We start from the raw sequence: 19,340 nt of genomic DNA on the forward strand, positions 1-19,340 counted from the left end.
GCTCCGCCTCCTTCGGCTGCCCTCACAAGACATGAAAGCAGCGCCCACACGTTGCCCTTTACAAAGATGGTGGAGCTAAAGGAGGAGTGCTGGCGGGGGAGGAGGAGTGTATAGATTCATGCCCAATACAAATATGGAGTCGGAGGGGGAGGGAGCCCTGGAAAGAAGATAGAAACATTCATTGGCTACGGATGCGTTTTGCTTGTCGCCTAAGACTGGTAGTACAATCTTATGTCAGAGGTAAGTCCTACTGCGTTCAAGGGGGCTTACTCTCAAGTAAGTATGCATAGTGCATATAAAATTGCAGCACAAATGTTGTGGAAAGGGCCCTGGATGCTCCCTTTTTAAAGTTGGCGGCAGGCGCTTCAAGGCTCCCTTCACAAAGATGGAGAGAGTCGATCCTGCCCGTTGTAAAAATGGCGCTGCCATTGAATTGCGTGGGAAGAAGGGGAAAAAGGCACTCTTAGGCTGAAATTCCATTAAAAACTGAAAAGTCTTCCACATGCTTTTCTAGCGCTGCCAAATGAGTGAGACTGTATACATTTGGCTTAGTTAGGGTAGGTTTCTATAACTTTGCATTGGACGAGAGAATGGCGAAATCACTTCCGCTTTCATCTGAAAGTCACTCTACACTTTTTCTATCTCTACGTTTAAATGGATAAATTCGACTTCCTTGTAAAGGTGATGATGGGGGAACAATATGTGGTAGGGAGGGGTTTCCACTCTATATACATTCTCTTAGCGCTTCCCCTCTCTGTTTATTTCTATACGTTATTTCGTTCATTATTTTATTCTAACTTATTTTACTTTATTGTTCGGGTATGAAGTATTATGAGCTTTTGAATATATGGACTTTCCTTCAATGTTATGGTATAATCTAGTTTGCACTTTGCTCACAGACAAAAGATTACGACCTTACAAAAGAAATAGAATAGTCGGGAATTTTGCCCTCTACCAACATGGCGGTAGAAGCACCGCTGGCACCGCAAATGTTGGCATGCGCAACCATTCTTGTTTAGGTGCTCCTTGCCAGAAACAATGATGGCGGCTGGAGAGAAGCTAGTTTATGAAGAGGGAGGAGCAAACAGCAGGAAATAACGATTTGTTTTTCCGGAAGTGGCTGTCAGGGAGAATGGAGTTAGGGAGCTGCAGGGTGAGAGAGGCCTTTGCCCCAGCAAGGATCGGGTCTAGAGGGAGGGCTCAACAGTATTCCCCAGGAACAGAGGGCGGGTGTGTTTTGTCCTCTAAGTGCAGTGAGAGGTTGGTAGAGTAGCTTTGTTTTCCACAGGTTAGGAAGTTAGTGAGGAGAAGTGGAATCTGATCATTCTCTGGGTGGTAGGATATTTGCTGCTTATCGTTTGTAAAGGGCCCTTACTCTGTGTTGTGTTTATAAAGTAGTCCTTTTCATTCACTTTCATGTTACTGTGGGGCTTTGTTTGGATGATACAGTATGTTTCGGGTGTATAGATTCGAGGGAGAGTTACACTCCTGCAGCTACATCTTAGGGAGGGATGGGGTTTGAGTGAGTCTCCTTTTCACAGTGATCTTTCATTTTATTCTGTCCTGCTGCAGGTTGCCTTTGAGAAAGATGGTGTCTACTTACACACCAGTGCAAAGCGTCATCCTGACCAGGATTCCCTTATTCCGGGGGTTATCCGCATAATTGAGAAGGTTGGTCAAGTTGGGATATAGGTGGGAATTTGAAAGGCATGAGGATTGGGGAAGGGTTGCGTGCCCAGGGTGGAAAGCTGCCAGTGTTGTGTGTGTTTTGTATGGTGGTAGAATTTGCCCTTCGGAATAAAATCCAGCATTCTGAGTGCTTCAGGTTTAATTTTTTGCTTTTAAAAATTAGTTCCCAGTCTTTGTGATTTAAGATGTAGGCTTGAAATAGTGTATGCGGCACCTGGTGACATAGTGGAATATAGAGTGAGAGTGGGCAGAACAGAATTTCCAGTAGTTAGCATTGAGTCACTTTTCTAGGAGCAGGTATGTAAAGTGGAGATCTTTAGTACTCTGCATAGGTTTTTGTTCCTCCTTGTGGCTTGCACAATAAGCAAGACTATTCAACTTTACTTAAACTTGTATCATATAGATGACCAAATTCATATTGCTTTGATACAGCATCAGGACTGTGTGTGTACACAGTTACAGATTTTTTTCTGGGTTTCATGAGGTGGTCTTTCTCTGCTTATTTAGGGCTCAGACACGTTGCTACAATGGACACCCATAGAAGAGTCTACAGATGCTGCCCAGATCATGTACACCAAGAAGGTGAGACTCCCTTTCTTGCTGGTAAAGCCTTCCACCAATATCTTTTAAGAAGTTAAACCTTTAGCACATTTCATCCCAGTGTTTTGGTTTAGATAACAAAACATTTTTTACGCTAGTAATTCTTAAAAAATATATTGTATTATGAACCAGTGTTCTAGTTTGCTTGCTCTTTGTAGACACAATGTTGTGTAAAAATTGTGGGTTTTATTTTATCTGTCTCCAGGAGAAAAGAGCTGCTAGATTACAGAGCAGCTGCTGAGATTGGCCCTGTATATGCCTTTGATTTGAGTTGATGTAGTTAGATAGCTAGATAGCTGTTCTTGGTTTGCATACACATTAACTAGGACATAACAGCTGCAAATGTTATTCAGGAATTTGCTTTTCCTGCTTCATGACTTGTACACTGTTTACAGGCAGGTGTCTATACCCCTGCTTTTTCACCACAAGGAGGATTGTGGAGAGTGAAGTATTAGGATATGCCACTTGCTCTTTTCTGTTCCTCTTTCCAGGCAGGAAGCAGTCCTTTCCTCCTCTGGTGAACAGAGGGCCTCTTGGAAATGGTAGAACAAAAAGATCTCTTGTGATGCAGTTAAACCAGCAGAAATGTTGAATATTTCAAACTGTTTTATATTGAGTCAGATGAACGGTTCTTTTAGCTAGGACTGCCCAGTTGGCAGTGGCTCTCTGAGGCTGCAATCCAACATATGTCTACTCAGAAGTAAGCTCCACTGGGTTCAGTGGGACTTACTCCCAGGTAAGTGTGTATTGAATTGCAGCCTAAAATATCAGGCGATGATCTTTTCTACTGTTCCGTTGCTCTTTACATATATTAGTTCACTCCCTTTTTCCTAACAAGGAGGATGATGTTTAATGAATCCTGTGAGAATATCCCAGAGTTCTCCTTTATTCTGCATCCTAGGAAGCAGGCCCTCTGTTGTAATGTTAGAGGGAGGGCAGAGCAGGCTGTGATCTGTTGATGCTCATAAAGAGAGGCATGAATTTCTGTTTAAAGATCAGAGCATATTCCATTGAATTCATAATTTGTGTGAGCTCCTCTTTGGAGATCATGATGAGGTATAAGGAAATTGATAGCTTCTCAGGTGCTAATCTCTCTCTCTGTTCTCCAGGACCCAGTGGGCTGCCAGACCGAAGAAGAAATCTTTGATCCGGGGTATGAACCGGACTGGGCCGTGATCAGTACAGTGGGGACTCGGTCTCGGGCCCAAGAGGAAACAAATGGTAACCAAAAAGAAGGATGGGGATGATTGCCCCTTAGTGCAGCCTTTCCCAACTGGTGTGCCTCCAGATGTTGTTGGACCACAACTCCCATCAGCCTCAGCCATTGGCAATGCTGGTTGGGAAAGGCTGCCTTAGTACATCTAAGAAGCATAGTTCAAGGGTGCTTGGTAAATAAGGGCTACAGGATGGGGGTAGGGGAGAAGAGGTAACTGACAATTGTGGGATATTCTTCTCTGAGGAAAAAAATGGCTCTCTAGCACCAACCCTTTCATATTTGTTCTTGTTTTTTTCCCCTAGCAGCTTCTGGGCCCAAATCTCCAGTTCCACGTGGTCAGTGGGCCTTCTCTCTCAGCTTGTCTGAGCTGAAATCAATCCGCAAGAGTAAGCCAGGTCTGGGCTGGTCATACCTCATTTTCATCACCAAAGACGGCATCTCCATTCAGGCCTTACACTTCCACCGTGGAGGCACCAAGGCCCTTCTCAAGGCTCTTTGCAAATACATTATCTTAGCCATGTGAGTGAGACTGGTACTTGGTACCTCATTTGTACGAAAGATAAAGAGGCAGAAGTAAAGAGAATGCTTGACTTCCGTGGAAGGTACTGTCCTAACTAGCCTTAGGCTTGTGGGTGCTGGTTATGTTGTTATTGTTTATTTATTCATCAAATTTATATCCAGCCCTTCCTTCCAAAGGGAGCCCAGTAGCCATTCTGCATGAACTTGGCTAGGCAACAGGGAAGGCTCTCCTTGCATCCTCAAAAGTGCTTTCCTCATCCATTCTGTGTGTGGAGAGAAAAACAGTCCTAAGTCATACCTAGCATGCAAGACTATTTCTTGGCATGGGCTTCAGGAAATGAATTTTGAAGCCTCTGCCTTGATGCCTTAAAGCAAGGCTTTAGCCTAGTCCCAAACTTGTCTTGCTTACCAGTCATATGGAAGCGACAGAGAGAAAAGGCTGTAGACCGTATGTTCTTACTGTGGGCTTCTCAGAGGCATCTGGTTCACCACTGTTGGAAACACAGTGCTGGAGACTTGATGGACTGCTGGGCTTATCCAGCAGGGTTTTTTTCCTGTTAAGTTCAAGTGACTTGTATGTGCTCTTTCTTAGGTTAAGTGAGAATGCAGTCCTAAATGGGGCATGCCGGGGCGCAAAGTGGCAGACTGACTGCCGTTCCCAAACCCCTGCTAGGAGAGGTGTGTGTGAGAGAAGAGAGACTTATATGGGGGTGGCTGTTTTTATTTTGGGCAGCACAGATCTTTTCTTTTTTAGTTATTTCCGTATCCCCTCTTATTCCAATGAGAGAAGTTGGCTCTTCCAGCTCCAGGCTGGCATAGAGAGGGCCCCAATCCTGGGGTCTCTCCAGCAACTGAAGGCAACTTGGATGCAGCAAATCCAAAGTTGCTTCTGTTGTGTCCCACCCCAAAATGCTCTACTTTGGAGCCTAACACAAGCCACTGCTAGTGAAATACCTGCCACAATACCTCAATACTGGGGGTAGCCAACGTGGTTGCCCTATAGATGCTGTAGGACTACAGCTCCCATCAGCCCTAGCCTTCATGGCCATTGATCAGGGCTGATGGGAATTGTAGTCCCAACAACATTTGGAAAGCATGTGTTAGCTATCCCAGCTCTATGCCCATGATTCCATCTGTGTATGACTGTGGTGGACTTCTCTGCAGACCTAACAATTAGGATTGCACTGACCAGCTGATCTAAAATCCATCAAAATCATGTAGTAGAGTCCTTCCTGAATTGTATGACTTCAACCCACAGATCAGGAAGCCTGTCTAATTTTTAAACTACTTTGTACATTTTGTAGCAGAAAAGTGATATCTAAATATTTTTAAAAAGAAGCTAGCTGTAAAACAAACAAACCTCATCATAAGTAGAAACATAATACTTCAGGAAGAGATTGGGCCACAGCCACTCCTTGATGTGCTTGTTTTCTGTGTGCAAGGAATAGCTTTTTTTTAAATGGAATTCCCTACCTGCAGGTTGAAGTTAAAATTTAAGAAGAACTTCGTCACATTACTGTACACTGAACATGTATCCTAATTGTAGTTTATTTTATGTAATAGTTTTCCACCCTGCCTTTCAGAGTGCATTGCTGCCACAAAGTAGCTTGCTGGAAAACATGTAAAACATCAAAATGCAACAAAAATAGTATATAAAACATAACATTAAAGTTAAAAATCAGGAGCAGTTAACACCTTCCCAGCACAGCAAATTAAACAAGAACCTGAATAAAAATATAAAATACAATTCTGAACTAAAACCCCATAGCATTAAAATTCTTCCACCACAGCAAATTAGTTGAACATAAAAATGTTTTCAACATTTCTTTTCAAAAACCAGCAACGTTTAGGCCACCCTTGGCAAGGGAATTTGAAATGTCCAGGGTCACCACTGAAAAGTCTCTGTCCATGGTACCCATTGACCTAATAGCTCAGGAGAATTTCAATCCTGGGCGGCAAATGTGGCCCTCCAGGCTTCGCTGTCTGGCCCTTGAAACTCTCACCAGACCACACATCCTATTGATTGATTGATATCCCGCCCTTCCTCCCAGTAGGACCCCAGGGCAGCAAACAAAGGCACTAAAAACACTTTAAAACATCATAAAAATAGACTTAAAAATATATTAAAACAAAACATCTTTAAGAACTTTTTTAAAAAGCTTTAAAACATCTTTTAAATGAAAGGTTTAAAAACATATTTTTTTTTTTTTAAAAAAAGGTTTAAAAACATATTAAAAACCCATTCCAACACAGACTGGAATAAGGTCTCAACTTGGAAGGCTTGTTGAAAGAGGAACGTGTTTCAATCCTCTTGAGCAACATTCCTCACCAGCCCTGCTTTGGATCCTCCTGGAGTGCCTTGCCTGGCTAGAATGATCTAGAATGACCACTGATAATGCCTCTTTCTTGCCTGGATGGAGGATAGAGAATGGTGTGTATCCATCCACTGCTGACATGTGGACCCTGGATGGGTGCCCAGAAGAAAATGCCGTCCTCAGGCTAAATAAGGTCCCCACCTGTGTAATAGCTCTTACTGGTGGGCCTGAAAGGAGGGCCTCTGGTGCTGCTCTCAGTGCTTGTCCAGGTGCAGATGGTCCTTCAGCTAACCCAAGAGTGTCTGGAGGACACAAAGCTCACTCTGCTTTCTCTTCTGTCCATGCAGCTCACCCAAAGATTCCCGCCTCTACCTGGTCTACACCCATGACTCGTACGCCCTCTCCCACTCCTTCGATGAGCTTCAGCTCTTTGATGAGAACTCTTCCAACCTTGTCTCGGTGAGGCCCATCTCCAGAGCGACCCACAGTCATGACTAGGTTCTAGTGGGTCAGAATGTGGAGAGGAGTTGTGCAGCCGGGACCCCTGGTTTGGTAGGAGATAATGAAAAGATTGGGGGCAGTGGGGTTTTCTGGGAAAGATCAGAAATTATAAACGGGGCCATTGGTCTTGCCATAGGTGCTAGCACTGGGTAGGGCAGTTAACAGGAACATGGACTTCTGGATTTTCTTGAGAACAAATTAGAATAGGAAGGCAGTGGTAATAAAACATTGGTGTGCCTATGTGTGTGTGGTGTGTTTGAGCAAAGTGGCATCTTGTGGATGTTTGAGGTGGTACCGGAACCATGCACCTGGATTCTCCAGTGGGGAATGGCGTTTTAATATGACTTTTTAGATGTTGGTGATACTGGGAGTAGAGGTGCCTGGATTCCAGAGCTGGGCCTTTGATCCTCAGATATCACAGGGTGTTTTTTTATTTCATTTTTACTTATACCCTTCTCAGCTAAAATTGTTTCCCAAGCGGCTTAAAACAAAAATCAATTCAAAGGTAAAAACTAATTAGAAATATGTCAGGATGTGTGGGGAAAGTCTTTTTCTGACTCTGGACAGCTGACGATAAAGAGTCTGGGTTCCAGGCTATTCCCTGTACAGCAGCCTTTCCCAACTAGTGGGCCACCAGATGTTGTTGGACCACAACTCCCATCAGCCTCAGCCAGCATTGCCAATGGTCAGGAAAGATGGGAATTGTGGTCCAACAACATCTGGAGGCACACTGGTTGGGAAAGGCTGCTCTAGAGCAGGGATGGGAAATTTGTGGCCCTCCAAATGCTGTTGAACTCCAAATCCCATCCTCACTGCCCCTTGGGATTGATGGGAGCTGGAGTCCAACAACATCTGGAGAGCCACAGGTTCCTCATCTCTGCCCTGGACAGAGGGAGCAGAAAGAGCAGCCGGTGTACTCTGGAGGCAGCTTATGCTACAGATGCCCTGCCTCTAGAGCAGCTCTTTCAGCCATCTTTATGTGGAGAACGTGAATGAATAGCCACTAAGGCTGCCTGATACACTCTCTGTCCTAACTTGTCACAGGTATGGTTATGCAGAGAGCCTGCAGGGTGTGGTGCTCTTAAATCATGGGGGAGCCCTCTGACTGTCATCCCTTCAAATCATACCTGACCCGCATACCGTACAACATAAGAAGCATAGCCCACAAGATGTGCTGACTTAAAAAAAACAAAAACCCTTCCCTCTCTCTCTAGCGATTCCTGCAGGATCCTTATGCTGCCACTTTTGGTGGCTTCTCCAAAGTCACCAATTTCTTCCGTGGGGCTCTGCACCAAGAGGATGGGGTTACCCAGCATTCCCACGGCGACCCAGCGGCTGCCAACGTCGAGGATGAGACAGGCTTTGAAGTTATCACCTGTGTGAGTGTTGGAGCAGGGAGCACTAGTGTGGGGCAACTGAGGGTGAGAGGAATGTCAGTGGGGGGAGAGAGGTGCCTCTGTGGGCCAAAAGAATTTTTGGCCATCCTTTCTTACTCACAGCCATCTGCTCCCAGTGGTCTGTAATTGCACCAGAGGTGATTATTTGGGAGTGAGGGGAGAAAGGTGTGAGCAAAGAAATGGAAGTGAATGCCGTAGAGACAGAAAAAGAGGAATGGCCCTAAAATACCTGGTAGTGGTGGCAGATAGTCTCACCTTGATAGTTTGTGACACATATGTGAGTGGGACAAACGCCTCTATCAACCTCATTCCTCCGTGGAACAATTCAAGGCGTCATCCAGTCCAGGGCTCCCATGAATGCATGCAACTGATGAGGGGATTACTGAGGACTAGTGAACCAGGAAGACTGTTTGAAAACCATGGTGATATCAGCCAGTATTCTAGAAACCTTGGTGTTCTACAGAAGCGTGTTAGGGATTTCAAGGAAACAAGATCAATATTAGTGGACAGGCTGAAGTAAGCTTAGCCACTCTTGCTGATCTTCCTCTGTGGTGTGCGTCAATTTGGATTTTTTTCTGGTTGTCATCTAGGCCTATTGCCCCATCAGTACTGGAAGGGTGCCCTAGAATATTCCCTGCAATTCTTTGAAAGGTGCAGGAGTTTTGCAGCAGGTACACAGGCCTGATTCAAAGTGCAAGAGTTTTCCCATTCATCACCCCATTCTCTTTGCCATACTCCTTGAGAGGCTTTTCTCCTTTACATATAGCAGTGCCTCCTTTTAACTCTCTTCCGGTTTTGCCCTTGGCAGCAGGCACGACTAGGAGAGCGTCCGTCTGTCCAACGGGAGGCTCCTGTGACAGACCAGGAATGGGAGCAGCACTTGGATCCAGATGGGCGTGTGGGGGACCCCATTGCATTGCGCAGGAGGATCTTTGCTGGGGTAAGGCCTGCAGGGAGGAGGATGAGAAGCCATTTGTTGCTCTGAGAATTAGGAAGCAATGCAGAAGGCAGGATGGGGGTAGCTCTCTTTCAGGACAGAGGTAAGTGTAGAGTGGGACAAAGTTGGTTTTCTTTCCATCATCTAAGCCCAGGTACAGATGTTAGGGTGGGAGCTCTGTTCTTTGATGTCTGACGTAATACATCTCCTGGTGCTCCTCTTCCAGGGTCTCAGCATGTCATCACGCAAAGAAGCCTGGAAATACCTTTTGGGCTATTATTCCTGGAACAACACCAGTGAAGAGAACAAGGCACAAGTGCGGCGGAAAACGTACATCTGGGCCAGGATTATGGGGGACCACTTGCTCCAAGAAATACTAGAACTGGGGCTTGAAAGGGGGTGGTCTGTCTGTGGATCAAGATTCAAGGTGCTGAACTTGCTTAAACACCCTCCTTGTTTTGTGTGTTTTGCAGGGATGAATACTTCCGCATGAAACTACAGTGGAAGTCGGTCAGCGAAGAACAGGAACGACGGAACTCCTTGCTGCGTGGCTACCGCAGCCTGATTGGTAAGTCCAAGTTCTGTTTCCTAGTCTATATTGGTCAGTAATGTCTCTTTATCACAATAGGAATTGTTGACTGGGGTTTTTTTTGCCCTCTTTCCTCTGCCTGACACCAGAGGCCTCTCTGCGTACAGCAATATGTTGGTGATAGTAAAAACACTTCTTAACAACAGTCCGCATAAAAGACTTCTCCTGGAACAGACCAACAGGCTACTTAGTCCAAGAGTGGCCTGCCAGATGCTTCAAAGCAGGGCGCGAAGGCAACAGCTCTCCCTAACAACTAGCATTCAGAGGGATATACTGCCTCTGAGCAAGGATGTTCTAGCTAGCAATTGTGGCTAATAGCTGAAAAAGATAGATACATGGAGGAAGAGTCTAGCTTCCTTTTAATGCTATCTAGGCCAAGAGCCGTCACTACATCTTGTGGCAGTAAATTTCACAAATGAATTTATGCGTTGTGTGAACAAGTGTTTTCTTTATCCAGCCTGAATTGACTGCCAAACAAAGAGTTCTAAAAGGATTGAATTCTCTTTGCACAAGCTATAATCCAGTGACATGTTATTTTTTTAATTGGTCAGTAAGCCCTGAAGTTCCTCTCTTGTCACCTCTATTTGACTTAGCTCTTCCCTCTTTTTTCACTCCACACCCCCTCCCAAACAAACTAGTTTGGCCATAGATTCCTGTTGAATGTCTTCTGCAATGAAGATGGATGTAGAGAATTCATTTAGCTTCTCTGCAGTCTCCTTATTCTCTCGCTGTATGCCGTTCACACCTTCGTAGTCTAAAAAATGGAAACGGCTCTGCTGCATATGTGAAAACGTTTTTGCAACAGTCTGTTTTTTGGGAAAAGAGGAGCAGCATGTCCTGCTATTCCTTGAGGCTACTGTGCTGCCTTGGGTTGTTTCAGTATGGGGAAAAGGCATGCTACAGTCTGCTATGACAGCTTATGGGGGGCCTTGGGCAGATTGATTGAGGAGCAGGAAACTTCTAAGCCTTTGGCTGCTTGCTTTGATTTTTCAAGTGTGTCAATGAGCTCTGCTAGAACTTCATCTTTTGTCACCTTCATAGCCTCCCTTTGAACACCATGGACTGAACATGGAATCTTCTGCGTGCAAAGCATGTGGTCTGCCACTGAACATACAGCCTCTGGGGCTTTTTCCTGGGGTAGCGCTTCATTTTTTCTTCGCTGCGGCTCTTGCTCTTTTGTCTTGCGTTGTTTTAATTCCTGGATGTCCTATCATTATTTGTCATCCCTTTTGAGTGACCTTTGATGAAAAGGCAATAAATGAGCTTTATGGATAACCTGCGCGGTGCCTGTCTGCCTTTGCAGAAAGGGATGTGAGCCGCACAGATAGGAACAACAAATTCTATGAGGGCAGTGAGAACCCCGGCCTGGTGCTCCTGAATGACGTGCTGATGACATACTGCATGTACAACTTCGACCTAGGTGAGTTTCGAGGTGGGGAGGGAGGGAGGTTAGCAAAGCAACAGTGGGCCAAGGGAGAGCCAGCCCTGCTTCTTAGGATTTTCAACTAGCTTGTTCTAGGGAGGCTCCTTAACTGTCAGGCAAGGAGGAAGCAGAGGTCTCCCTCGTCCAGGGTAGAAGGGAGTGTAGCAGCATTTGAACCAGTGTAACGATCCCACAGTCCCTTGGCCCACCACAGAGGATTCTGGAATGCATTCTTTGTTGTCACAGGGCACGGCCAGATGAGATACGGCACTTGCCGCCTCCAACCTGGCAAAAGTCTACAATAGTTTTTTCCATCCTGGTGCTCTTTGGAAGTTTTGGACTAGAGCTCCCATCAGTCCCAGCCAGCATAGCCCTGCTGGCTGAAGCTGATGGGAGCTACAGTCCAAGACATCTGGGGGGCACCATGTTGGGAAGGCTGGTCTAGTAGGTGGTTCCCTTAATGGGTCTAGGTGGCAACAATTGCCTGTTCTTGCTGGGCTCTGGCATCAAACATGGGCCTGAGTATTGCAGTGTGTATTCCGTGCTAAAATAAGCCCATCACCTGCCATCTCTTTTCAAGCTCCTTACACAGCCATGTGGACCAGAAACTTGATTTGGGGTTTATTTTTTCCGGAAAATGAAACTTGAAATATCTGGGGTACTGAATTCCATGCTGAGAAGCAAGCACGATACCAACAGTCCTGCAGACCCCACGAACTGAGTCGGTTTTTCTGGTTCCGCTTTCCATGTCCACTTTTAGCCCTCACCAATCCTATAATTTTCTCCCTCTCATCATGGCAGTCTGCAGCACCCTAGTAGAAAAGAAAAAGAACTTGATGGGCCTGCAGCTTGAGGCATCAGATTAGAAAACAGCCAGCGCCCAGTGATGCCATCTCTTTTGCTTACCTGTGTAGGCTATGTCCAAGGCATGAGTGACCTCCTGTCCCCCATTCTCTACATCACCCAGAACGAAGTGGATGCCTTCTGGTGCTTCTGTGGCTTCATGGAGCTAGTGGTAAGTTCATGCTCTGGGAGAGCTCAGGCTCTTGTGGTAGAAGAACCTGTTTCCTTATCAACTCCATGGACAGTGGCCTTGCAGGTGACCCAGATACCATCCTGGAGGTGCAATCTAATGATGAAGATACCAGTCTGTATCTGTGGTGGATGTGAATTGATTTTATGTATGTGCTGTTGTAAACTGCTTTTATTTATATAATTTTGAAAAGTTGTTTTTATATATACAACTCTTTTAATTGTTTGCATATATGTAACAGTTTTTATATATACATGTTATATTGTATATCACTTTGGGATACCTCATGGGAAGTGATTCATACATGAAATAAATGATAAATAAAATGATCATTTCTGGGGAAGCTAAGCTTTTCTCCCCACTCTCTCTCTTTCTTTCTGCTGGCAGCACCGCAATTTTGAAGAAAGCCAGGAGTCCATGAAGCGGCAGCTTTCCCAGCTCACCTTGCTCCTCAGAGTGCTGGACCCCCCACTCTGCGACTTCCTAGGTACTTTGATTCCTAATGATGGGGCCACTGAAAGCTGGGTGGTTTAGCATAGGCCGGTGGGGAGGGACATCTCTCCTATTAACGTGTGTTTAATAATGAAATATTTTATCATGGTGTGAAAATAGGTGAATTTTGAGCCCCTGATTATTCAGGTCTACAAGCTGAGCTCATAGCGACAACAACAACCAAATTTCGATGCCTTTTATTTTTCCTCATTCTTCTTTGTGTGCCACCTCCCCTGATAAAGAAAGAAGCTTGCCACTTGTGACACTTCAGGGTTGGTGGGTTTTTCCCTGGACAAACGTAGCTACTTTTTCACTTTTTAATTATTCAGAGGATCTTTTTCCTTTCATTTAGCCTCTGGTTAATTCTTTTTGAAAGTTTAAAGGAACTAAACGCTGAAGCAAGTGATTAATCTCTGGAATTACTGACTCTATAAAACAATCTGTTACTGACTTCTTCTGCTCTCCTTTGCTGCTGCTTCCAGACTCGAAAGAATCTGGCTCCTTGTGCTTCTGTTTCCGGTGGATCTTGATCTGGTTCAAGAGAGAATTTGCATTCTCTGAAATTCTTCAGCTGTGGGAGGTGAGACTAGATTAAGAGGGCATTTTTGAGGGAACTGTGCCGGTGGTGAGTGGGTGGGATTTTTCACTTGAGTTGTGGGTGGAAGAAAACATAATGTATGTTGTGATGGGATTTCAAGGTTGGGAAAGGTGTGGGGAATCGGAACAGGGAATGGGCATGAGAGGAAGCAGAGAGGTTGCGGTTGCAGTGTGGGTTGTGATGTAGAGAAGACAGTGAAGGGATATTTTCTGAGGTACATACTGCAAGCTAGAAAGATACTTCTGAGAGTGAAAAAGCAAAATAGAGCCCTTATAGTCATTGGGTTTGAAGAAATCCAGTGGATCATTTAATCCAGAGGTGTACAACCCAAATGAGCATATGAATCTGCCTAGCATTATTCTTTTTGTCCTCTTTGCCCAGTATTGTCTCCTTGCCCTGGCAACAGCTGTCCAGGTTCTTAAGCAAAACAGTTTCCAGCCCAGCTACCTGATAATCCTTTTTTAGTTGGGGGATGCCATGGACTGAACCTGGGACTTTCCCTGTGCGAAGGAAGCACTCTACCACTGAGCTATGCCCCCTCCAAAAAAAACATAACCCAGTCTGCTTCCAGCAAGCCTAAAACTTCATATACCAGGGATGGGGAATGTGTGATCCTCCAAGTGGTGTTGGACTCCAGCTCCCATCAACCCCAACCAGCCTGGCTAACCAAAAGGGACGATGGGAGTGGTAGTCTATCAACATCTGGAGGGCCTAAGGGTTTCCCTCCCCTGCTGTATACAATTCCTAGGTGGACTTTGTGAGGCGTCCTTCCCTGGCTCTCCCTGTTAGGTTCCTACCTGCTCGTGGTTACTGCCTGTCTCTAGGCACCACCAGGGACTCCACCAGTCCGGACCGCACTCTCTTATGGTTTACCTATCCGCTCTAGCACAGATCTCAACAGATCCCCCTGCTAGGCAACCACCAGTAACATCCCAATACTAGTATTCCCAGAGACTCTGAATACTGGTATTGTTATTCTCTTCACCGCTGCCACCATTTGTTACAGTTCCCCTTCAGCCTTGGTCATTACCTTACCCTCCCTTCTGGTCTGTGAAACCCCAGCCAAGGATCAGGCCTTTGGTAAACCAAATTAAGTATTTATTAAAGATAACAAAGCTAACAAGATTAACAAGATTTCTTCTTAAGGCACATAAGCATATGGTTTTACTCAATACTAATCCGAACTCCATCTCCCTCCTTCTTCACTATCTCCTGACAAACAACTCTCTCAAACCCCACCAAGCAATCCACTCTTTCTCTTCTCCCCCCTATTCCACAATTTACCACCTCACATTCACCCAGATTTACCTGTCATCCTTTCATTTATACTGTCAGCCATTTTAAACATTCAGCCAATCATCAAGCATTCTATTGTCCATTCACTCCCCCTCCTCTTTCACTACTTACCATGTATACTCTAAACAACCAGCACTTACCATATATACACTAATATATAGGAACATCACAGACTTCCTCCAGGTCTTGGCCAGGCCTGGGTCTACTTAGCTTCAGCAGAGTAACTGCTTCATGTGCTTTCCATCCAAATGGTTCCGTAGGCCACTTGAGGGCTGCATCCCCATGGCACTCTGTAGGGGATGCCAACATCTTGTCATTCTAGCTTCCCCTGGCCACCATCCTCTAGTCATTGGGTTGTATATATAAAAGGCGACCCTTAGTAGTCATCCCAGAGTAGGTTTAATTCTGTTCCATATCTGCACTTTGAGCATAAGTGTGAAGTAGCCATGTCACACAAGTTGAAAGATGCTCCCCAGCTTGTCCAAAATGTCACCTCAGGATCTCAAAGTGCACCATCTGGACTGTGCATTGCACCTACTTGCCAAGTGTGGGGGCAACTGGTGCAAATTCAAGCTAACAGGATATTGAGAGCATGGAAGGAATATTTGGGGAGTGTGTGTCTGAGTTGCATGCGTGCGACTTAAGGCATTTGGCTGTATTAGGAGGGGGTGCAGGTGGTACAGCCTAGGTATGATATCCCTGGGGTCCATGGGAAAATCTTTCTCCTTTTTCTTCCCCCTGAACCCCAAGGATCACCTGGTAAACTGGATTAGATGGGTGTCCTGTAACTCTAGTTTTACCACTGATACTAGTAAATGCACCTAAACCAAATGAGAAGCCTGTAGCTGCCAGCATTTGCTGGATGATTGAACAGCAAGGCTTCACTACAGCTATAAGGAGTAGTTGCTTTGGTTTAGAGGTCTAGGTTATTTATAGCCACTCCAGCTTTCAGTTTCTAGCCACCCAGTTCTTAAAAAAGGTCCCATGCCCCTCCATTGCCCCAAATCAGAACAAGCAATATTATTTTAACCTTGTATTTAGTTTTTTTTAAATACAATAAGGATGTAATATTCTGTTCAGGAAATAAAAAGCAAAATGTTTCTAACTTAATTCCTGGATGAGCCAGGCAGGTGTTATAGCTTCCTTGAGATCCATAGCAAGGAACGGTTGTTTGTGGATTTAGATATCTTATTGTCGGTCTTTCTCTTTGACAAAGAGGTGCAGCGTGGAATTCAGCAAGGGTGTCTTCTACTAACTTCTGCCAAAGATAGCTTATTCTAACCTGAACTGTATCATTACGGGAAAAACCTGGCTGTGACTTAGTCTTAGGACACAGTATGACCCTGGAAGCTCAAACGATAGAGCAGGACAAGTGCAGGTTTCTCCTAGCTTGCCAGATGCTTTCTGGTGTCTGGGGAATGTCAACCAAGAGAAGCTACATGCAGCTTGGCCAAATAGAAATAGAATCACTGTGGCTGATGCAAGCACAGACTTTAACAATTATATTTGACAGCATGATACAGGATATTCCTCACCATGACAGTGAATTATGGCACCTTTCCTCAATCTATACTGTGTGTCTGTTCCCCTGCCCTTCGTTCCAGGTGCTCTGGACGGGATTGCCTTGCCCCAACTTCCACCTGCTGGTGGCCTGTGGCATTCTGGACGCAGAGAGGCAGGCTCTCATGAACTCAGGCTTTGGCTTCAGTGAGATCCTCAAGGTGAGCCCTGTGGAGCTGGATTTTTACTGTTGTTACTCGCATGCATGTGTGTGCTTGTGCTTGCCCTCTGCCTAGTACAAGGATGGGGAATACAGTCATGGCCCTCCAGATGTTTTTGAACTGCAGCTCCTCTCAGAACCGGCCAGCATTGCCACTGGTGAGTTGTAGTCCAGCAACATCTGGAGGGCCACACCTTCCCCATTCCTGCCCTAATAGATGCAGGCACGTGTCATTCACTGGTTCAGGTTTCTTTTGTAAGCAACTGCATCACCTTTTATAGTCTTCGGGTTTAAGCACCACACCTGCATCTGAAAACGTATGGTCAGTAGTGCTCTGCAGGCTCAAAGGCCCAAAGAGAAGAGGCCTGTTCATCCTCTCTCTCCCTTCCCACGGCTTCTAGACACTAATCCATCTGCCTTTGCCTTACCCAGCCCACTTCCCATAATGCATCCCAACTTGTGCTACTTGCATTTTTTCCAGTTACAGCATTATAAATGAAAGCTACTTCGCAGAAATACATAATCCACTTTTTCTCACAATTTGTCTCTCACATAAACAGATGCACATTTCTGTCTTTTTTCTCTTCCCTTTCCAAGCTCTTCCCTCTTTGTTGTTCCTAGTTAGCCTTTTGAGTTTCTTACTTTTGAGTGTCTGCGTCTCTACAGCACATCAATGAGCTCACCATGAAGATGTGTGTGGAAGACATCATATGCCGGGCGGAGGCAATCTACAGGCAGCTGGCAGCTACTCCAGTGAGTCTCACCCCAGTCCTCATTGTGGCTTCAAAATATTATGTTACTGAGAGCAGATTTAAATACAAGGGTCACCAAATTAAGGCCCCCAAACTAAGCATAGCAGGCACTTCATGCAGTGCATGTCTTGTTTTATGAACAAGAGAGTGCTTGCAAATGAGGCATGTAACAAAATATTGCTGTGTGGAGTGTTCCTGTTCAGGGAGCCAGCCAGCCATACCTTCTCCCAGGATATTCCATTCCCCACATACCCTGCTTCCCCCCCGCTCCCTCCTCATAAGTCAGTATTGTGTGCCCACTGAGCGTACCCAGTCCTGTTTTTTTTGGGGGGGGGCCCTAAGGAAGTTTCATAGTTCCGTAACCCTTGTGGTTCCCCTGAGCCTGCTAATACCTCCCTCTTATTTGTGGATGCTGCTTTTTTGGCTCTACATGGATCTGCACTCAGTTTACCATTAGTATAGAGATTGCTAGCAGCCTTGTACCTGGTGTTGTCTATTCTGACTGGTGGTGATTCTCCAAAGTCCCAGGCTGAGGTCTTTCCCTTTGCCATATACCTGATCCTCCTAACTGGAGATGGCAAGGACTGAACTTTTTACCACTGAGCTGTGGTCTCTGCCCCACATGGCTCCATCCTTCACATGCCACTGAAGCAGCGTGAAAGTGAGCCATGCCTTTTTTGGAATGTGTTTTTTAATTGGGTGTAAGCCGGGGGGGGGGAACTTTCATAACGGGGAAAAAAATCCTGTTCTCCCACCCTGCTTCTCCTAGGATCTACCCCGCAATGTTCAGGAATTGCTGGGGCTCTCTGAGGGCAAATCTCCGACCCCCAGCACCGACACAGCTAGCTCCCCGCAGCCGCTGTCGCCCAGCCAGGCCCAGGAGATGGAGCTGACGGACAGTGTTTCCCCAAGCCAGCCAGACAGCAGCATCGAGATCCTGCCTACTGAGGAGGCCTCCACTTCGCAGTCTCTGTCTCCTTGAAAACCTGTCATCGCCACCACTACCATCATCTTAACACAAGCACTTTAACCAGAGCAGGGTGAGGGTTGAGAAGGAGGCAGGGCAGAGGCTTGGGGATGTTGTTGTGCCTCCGCCCCCTGGAGTTTTAAGTGGATGTATAAACATCAACCCTCCCTAAAGGCAAGTAGGGCTTTTGGACAGCGGTGTTCTTCCACACTTTCCTCTGTGTGCATTGTGTGTCTTTTCCACAATGCACTGGGGTATGACCTTCTCTGTTAGAACATTGAAGGGTTTGCTATAGAGTTCACCTTCCCTTTCTGGGATATGCAGAGATGGAAGGGAGTAAGTTAATGGTTGTCATGCATTCCTCTTTCACTTTGGGTTTTCTGGCATTGCAGCTGAAGATCCTAGATTCTCCCTTCCACTCCCACTGCTTGTTGCACAATGGGATACCTGGTTTGCTTCTGTGTCTTGCACACATCCATCTGTGACCCACTCAGGCTTATCTAAAGAGCATCTATCTGATGGTGACAGGTTTTTTTTTATTAACTTCCAGTTGCTAATGAAGCCCACAAGAGTTAGGAAGCCTGAGGTCACTGGTAAAGGGAAATGGGGGATAGCAGATTATAGAGCAACTGGAAATCGGGGATTGTGAGCAAGAGGCTACTTGGTATAGGAAGGATAGGTTGTCTTTGGGAGAGATGTGGAGTCAGAGGTTTCCACAACAGAGGCTGCAAGAAAGCTTTTACTTCCTTGGTACTTTGCCAGCAGGGAATTCCTGTTGACGTAGCTCCTCATGCTTCCCTCCCTTGGCTGGAGGATTGTCTCACTCCCTACTTGCCTCATTCCTTTTAGTGGGCTGATTTTGAACTGACAATAGATCTACAGGGAAAGGCTATCAGACTTAGCACTTCTGTACTCCAGCCTAGTGAGCATGTGTGGATTTGATACCTCGTCTGCATATGCCCTGCTTCTCATTAACTACTTCCTTCTCAGCCCTTACCTTGACTACTTTGTTTTCTTTACCATACATTAAACAATGTAGTGTCACCCATTTGGTTTTTTGTGTTTTGGATGGAAAACTGCTCTCTTTGAGCTACTCCCATTGGCTGGGTTTTGATCAGAGATGTGCAGAACAAAAGGGGGAGCGCTTGAAGACGGTTTCCCCTTTTCTGCCTAGAGTGCAATGGTGCATGGACCTAACTCTCAAAGTGCATATGCATTCCTCTTCTTCCCTTTGTCTACATGGGACATTTAAAACAAGTTTGTTCCACTCATTCTTCCAGAGATCCCTCCATTGTG

General features: G+C 45.6%; 1 protein-coding gene across 9 annotated transcripts; it reads left to right on the plus strand.

Moving 5' to 3' along the window:
* Positions 1 to 129: 129 nt before the first annotated feature.
* Positions 130 to 19,092, plus strand: TBC1D17 (TBC1 domain family member 17). Of its 9 annotated transcripts, none has more exons than XM_061591241.1 (17): positions 130 to 240; positions 1,573 to 1,671; positions 2,197 to 2,271; positions 3,399 to 3,510; positions 3,808 to 4,024; positions 6,687 to 6,798; positions 8,055 to 8,219; positions 9,046 to 9,177; positions 9,401 to 9,504; positions 9,648 to 9,742; positions 11,067 to 11,183; positions 12,101 to 12,201; positions 12,607 to 12,706; positions 13,194 to 13,291; positions 16,210 to 16,326; positions 16,992 to 17,078; positions 17,847 to 19,092. In XM_061591241.1, the coding sequence occupies exons 1-17, from the start codon at positions 232 to 234 to the stop codon at positions 18,057 to 18,059; spliced, it is 1,953 nt and encodes a 650-aa protein (XP_061447225.1). In that variant the 5' UTR covers positions 130 to 231; the 3' UTR covers positions 18,060 to 19,092. The 9 variants fall into 9 exon arrangements, with proteins under 9 accessions (XP_061447225.1, XP_061447221.1, XP_061447218.1 ...); XM_061591237.1 differs by lacking the exon at positions 130 to 240 and adding an exon at positions 466 to 681; XM_061591234.1 differs by lacking the exon at positions 130 to 240 and adding an exon at positions 640 to 705.
* The last annotated feature ends 248 nt before the right edge of the window (positions 19,093 to 19,340 follow it).

The sequence above is a fragment of the Rhineura floridana genome, chromosome 11 (genome assembly GCF_030035675.1).
Source record: "Rhineura floridana isolate rRhiFlo1 chromosome 11, rRhiFlo1.hap2, whole genome shotgun sequence".
NCBI lineage: Eukaryota > Metazoa > Chordata > Lepidosauria > Squamata > Rhineuridae > Rhineura > Rhineura floridana.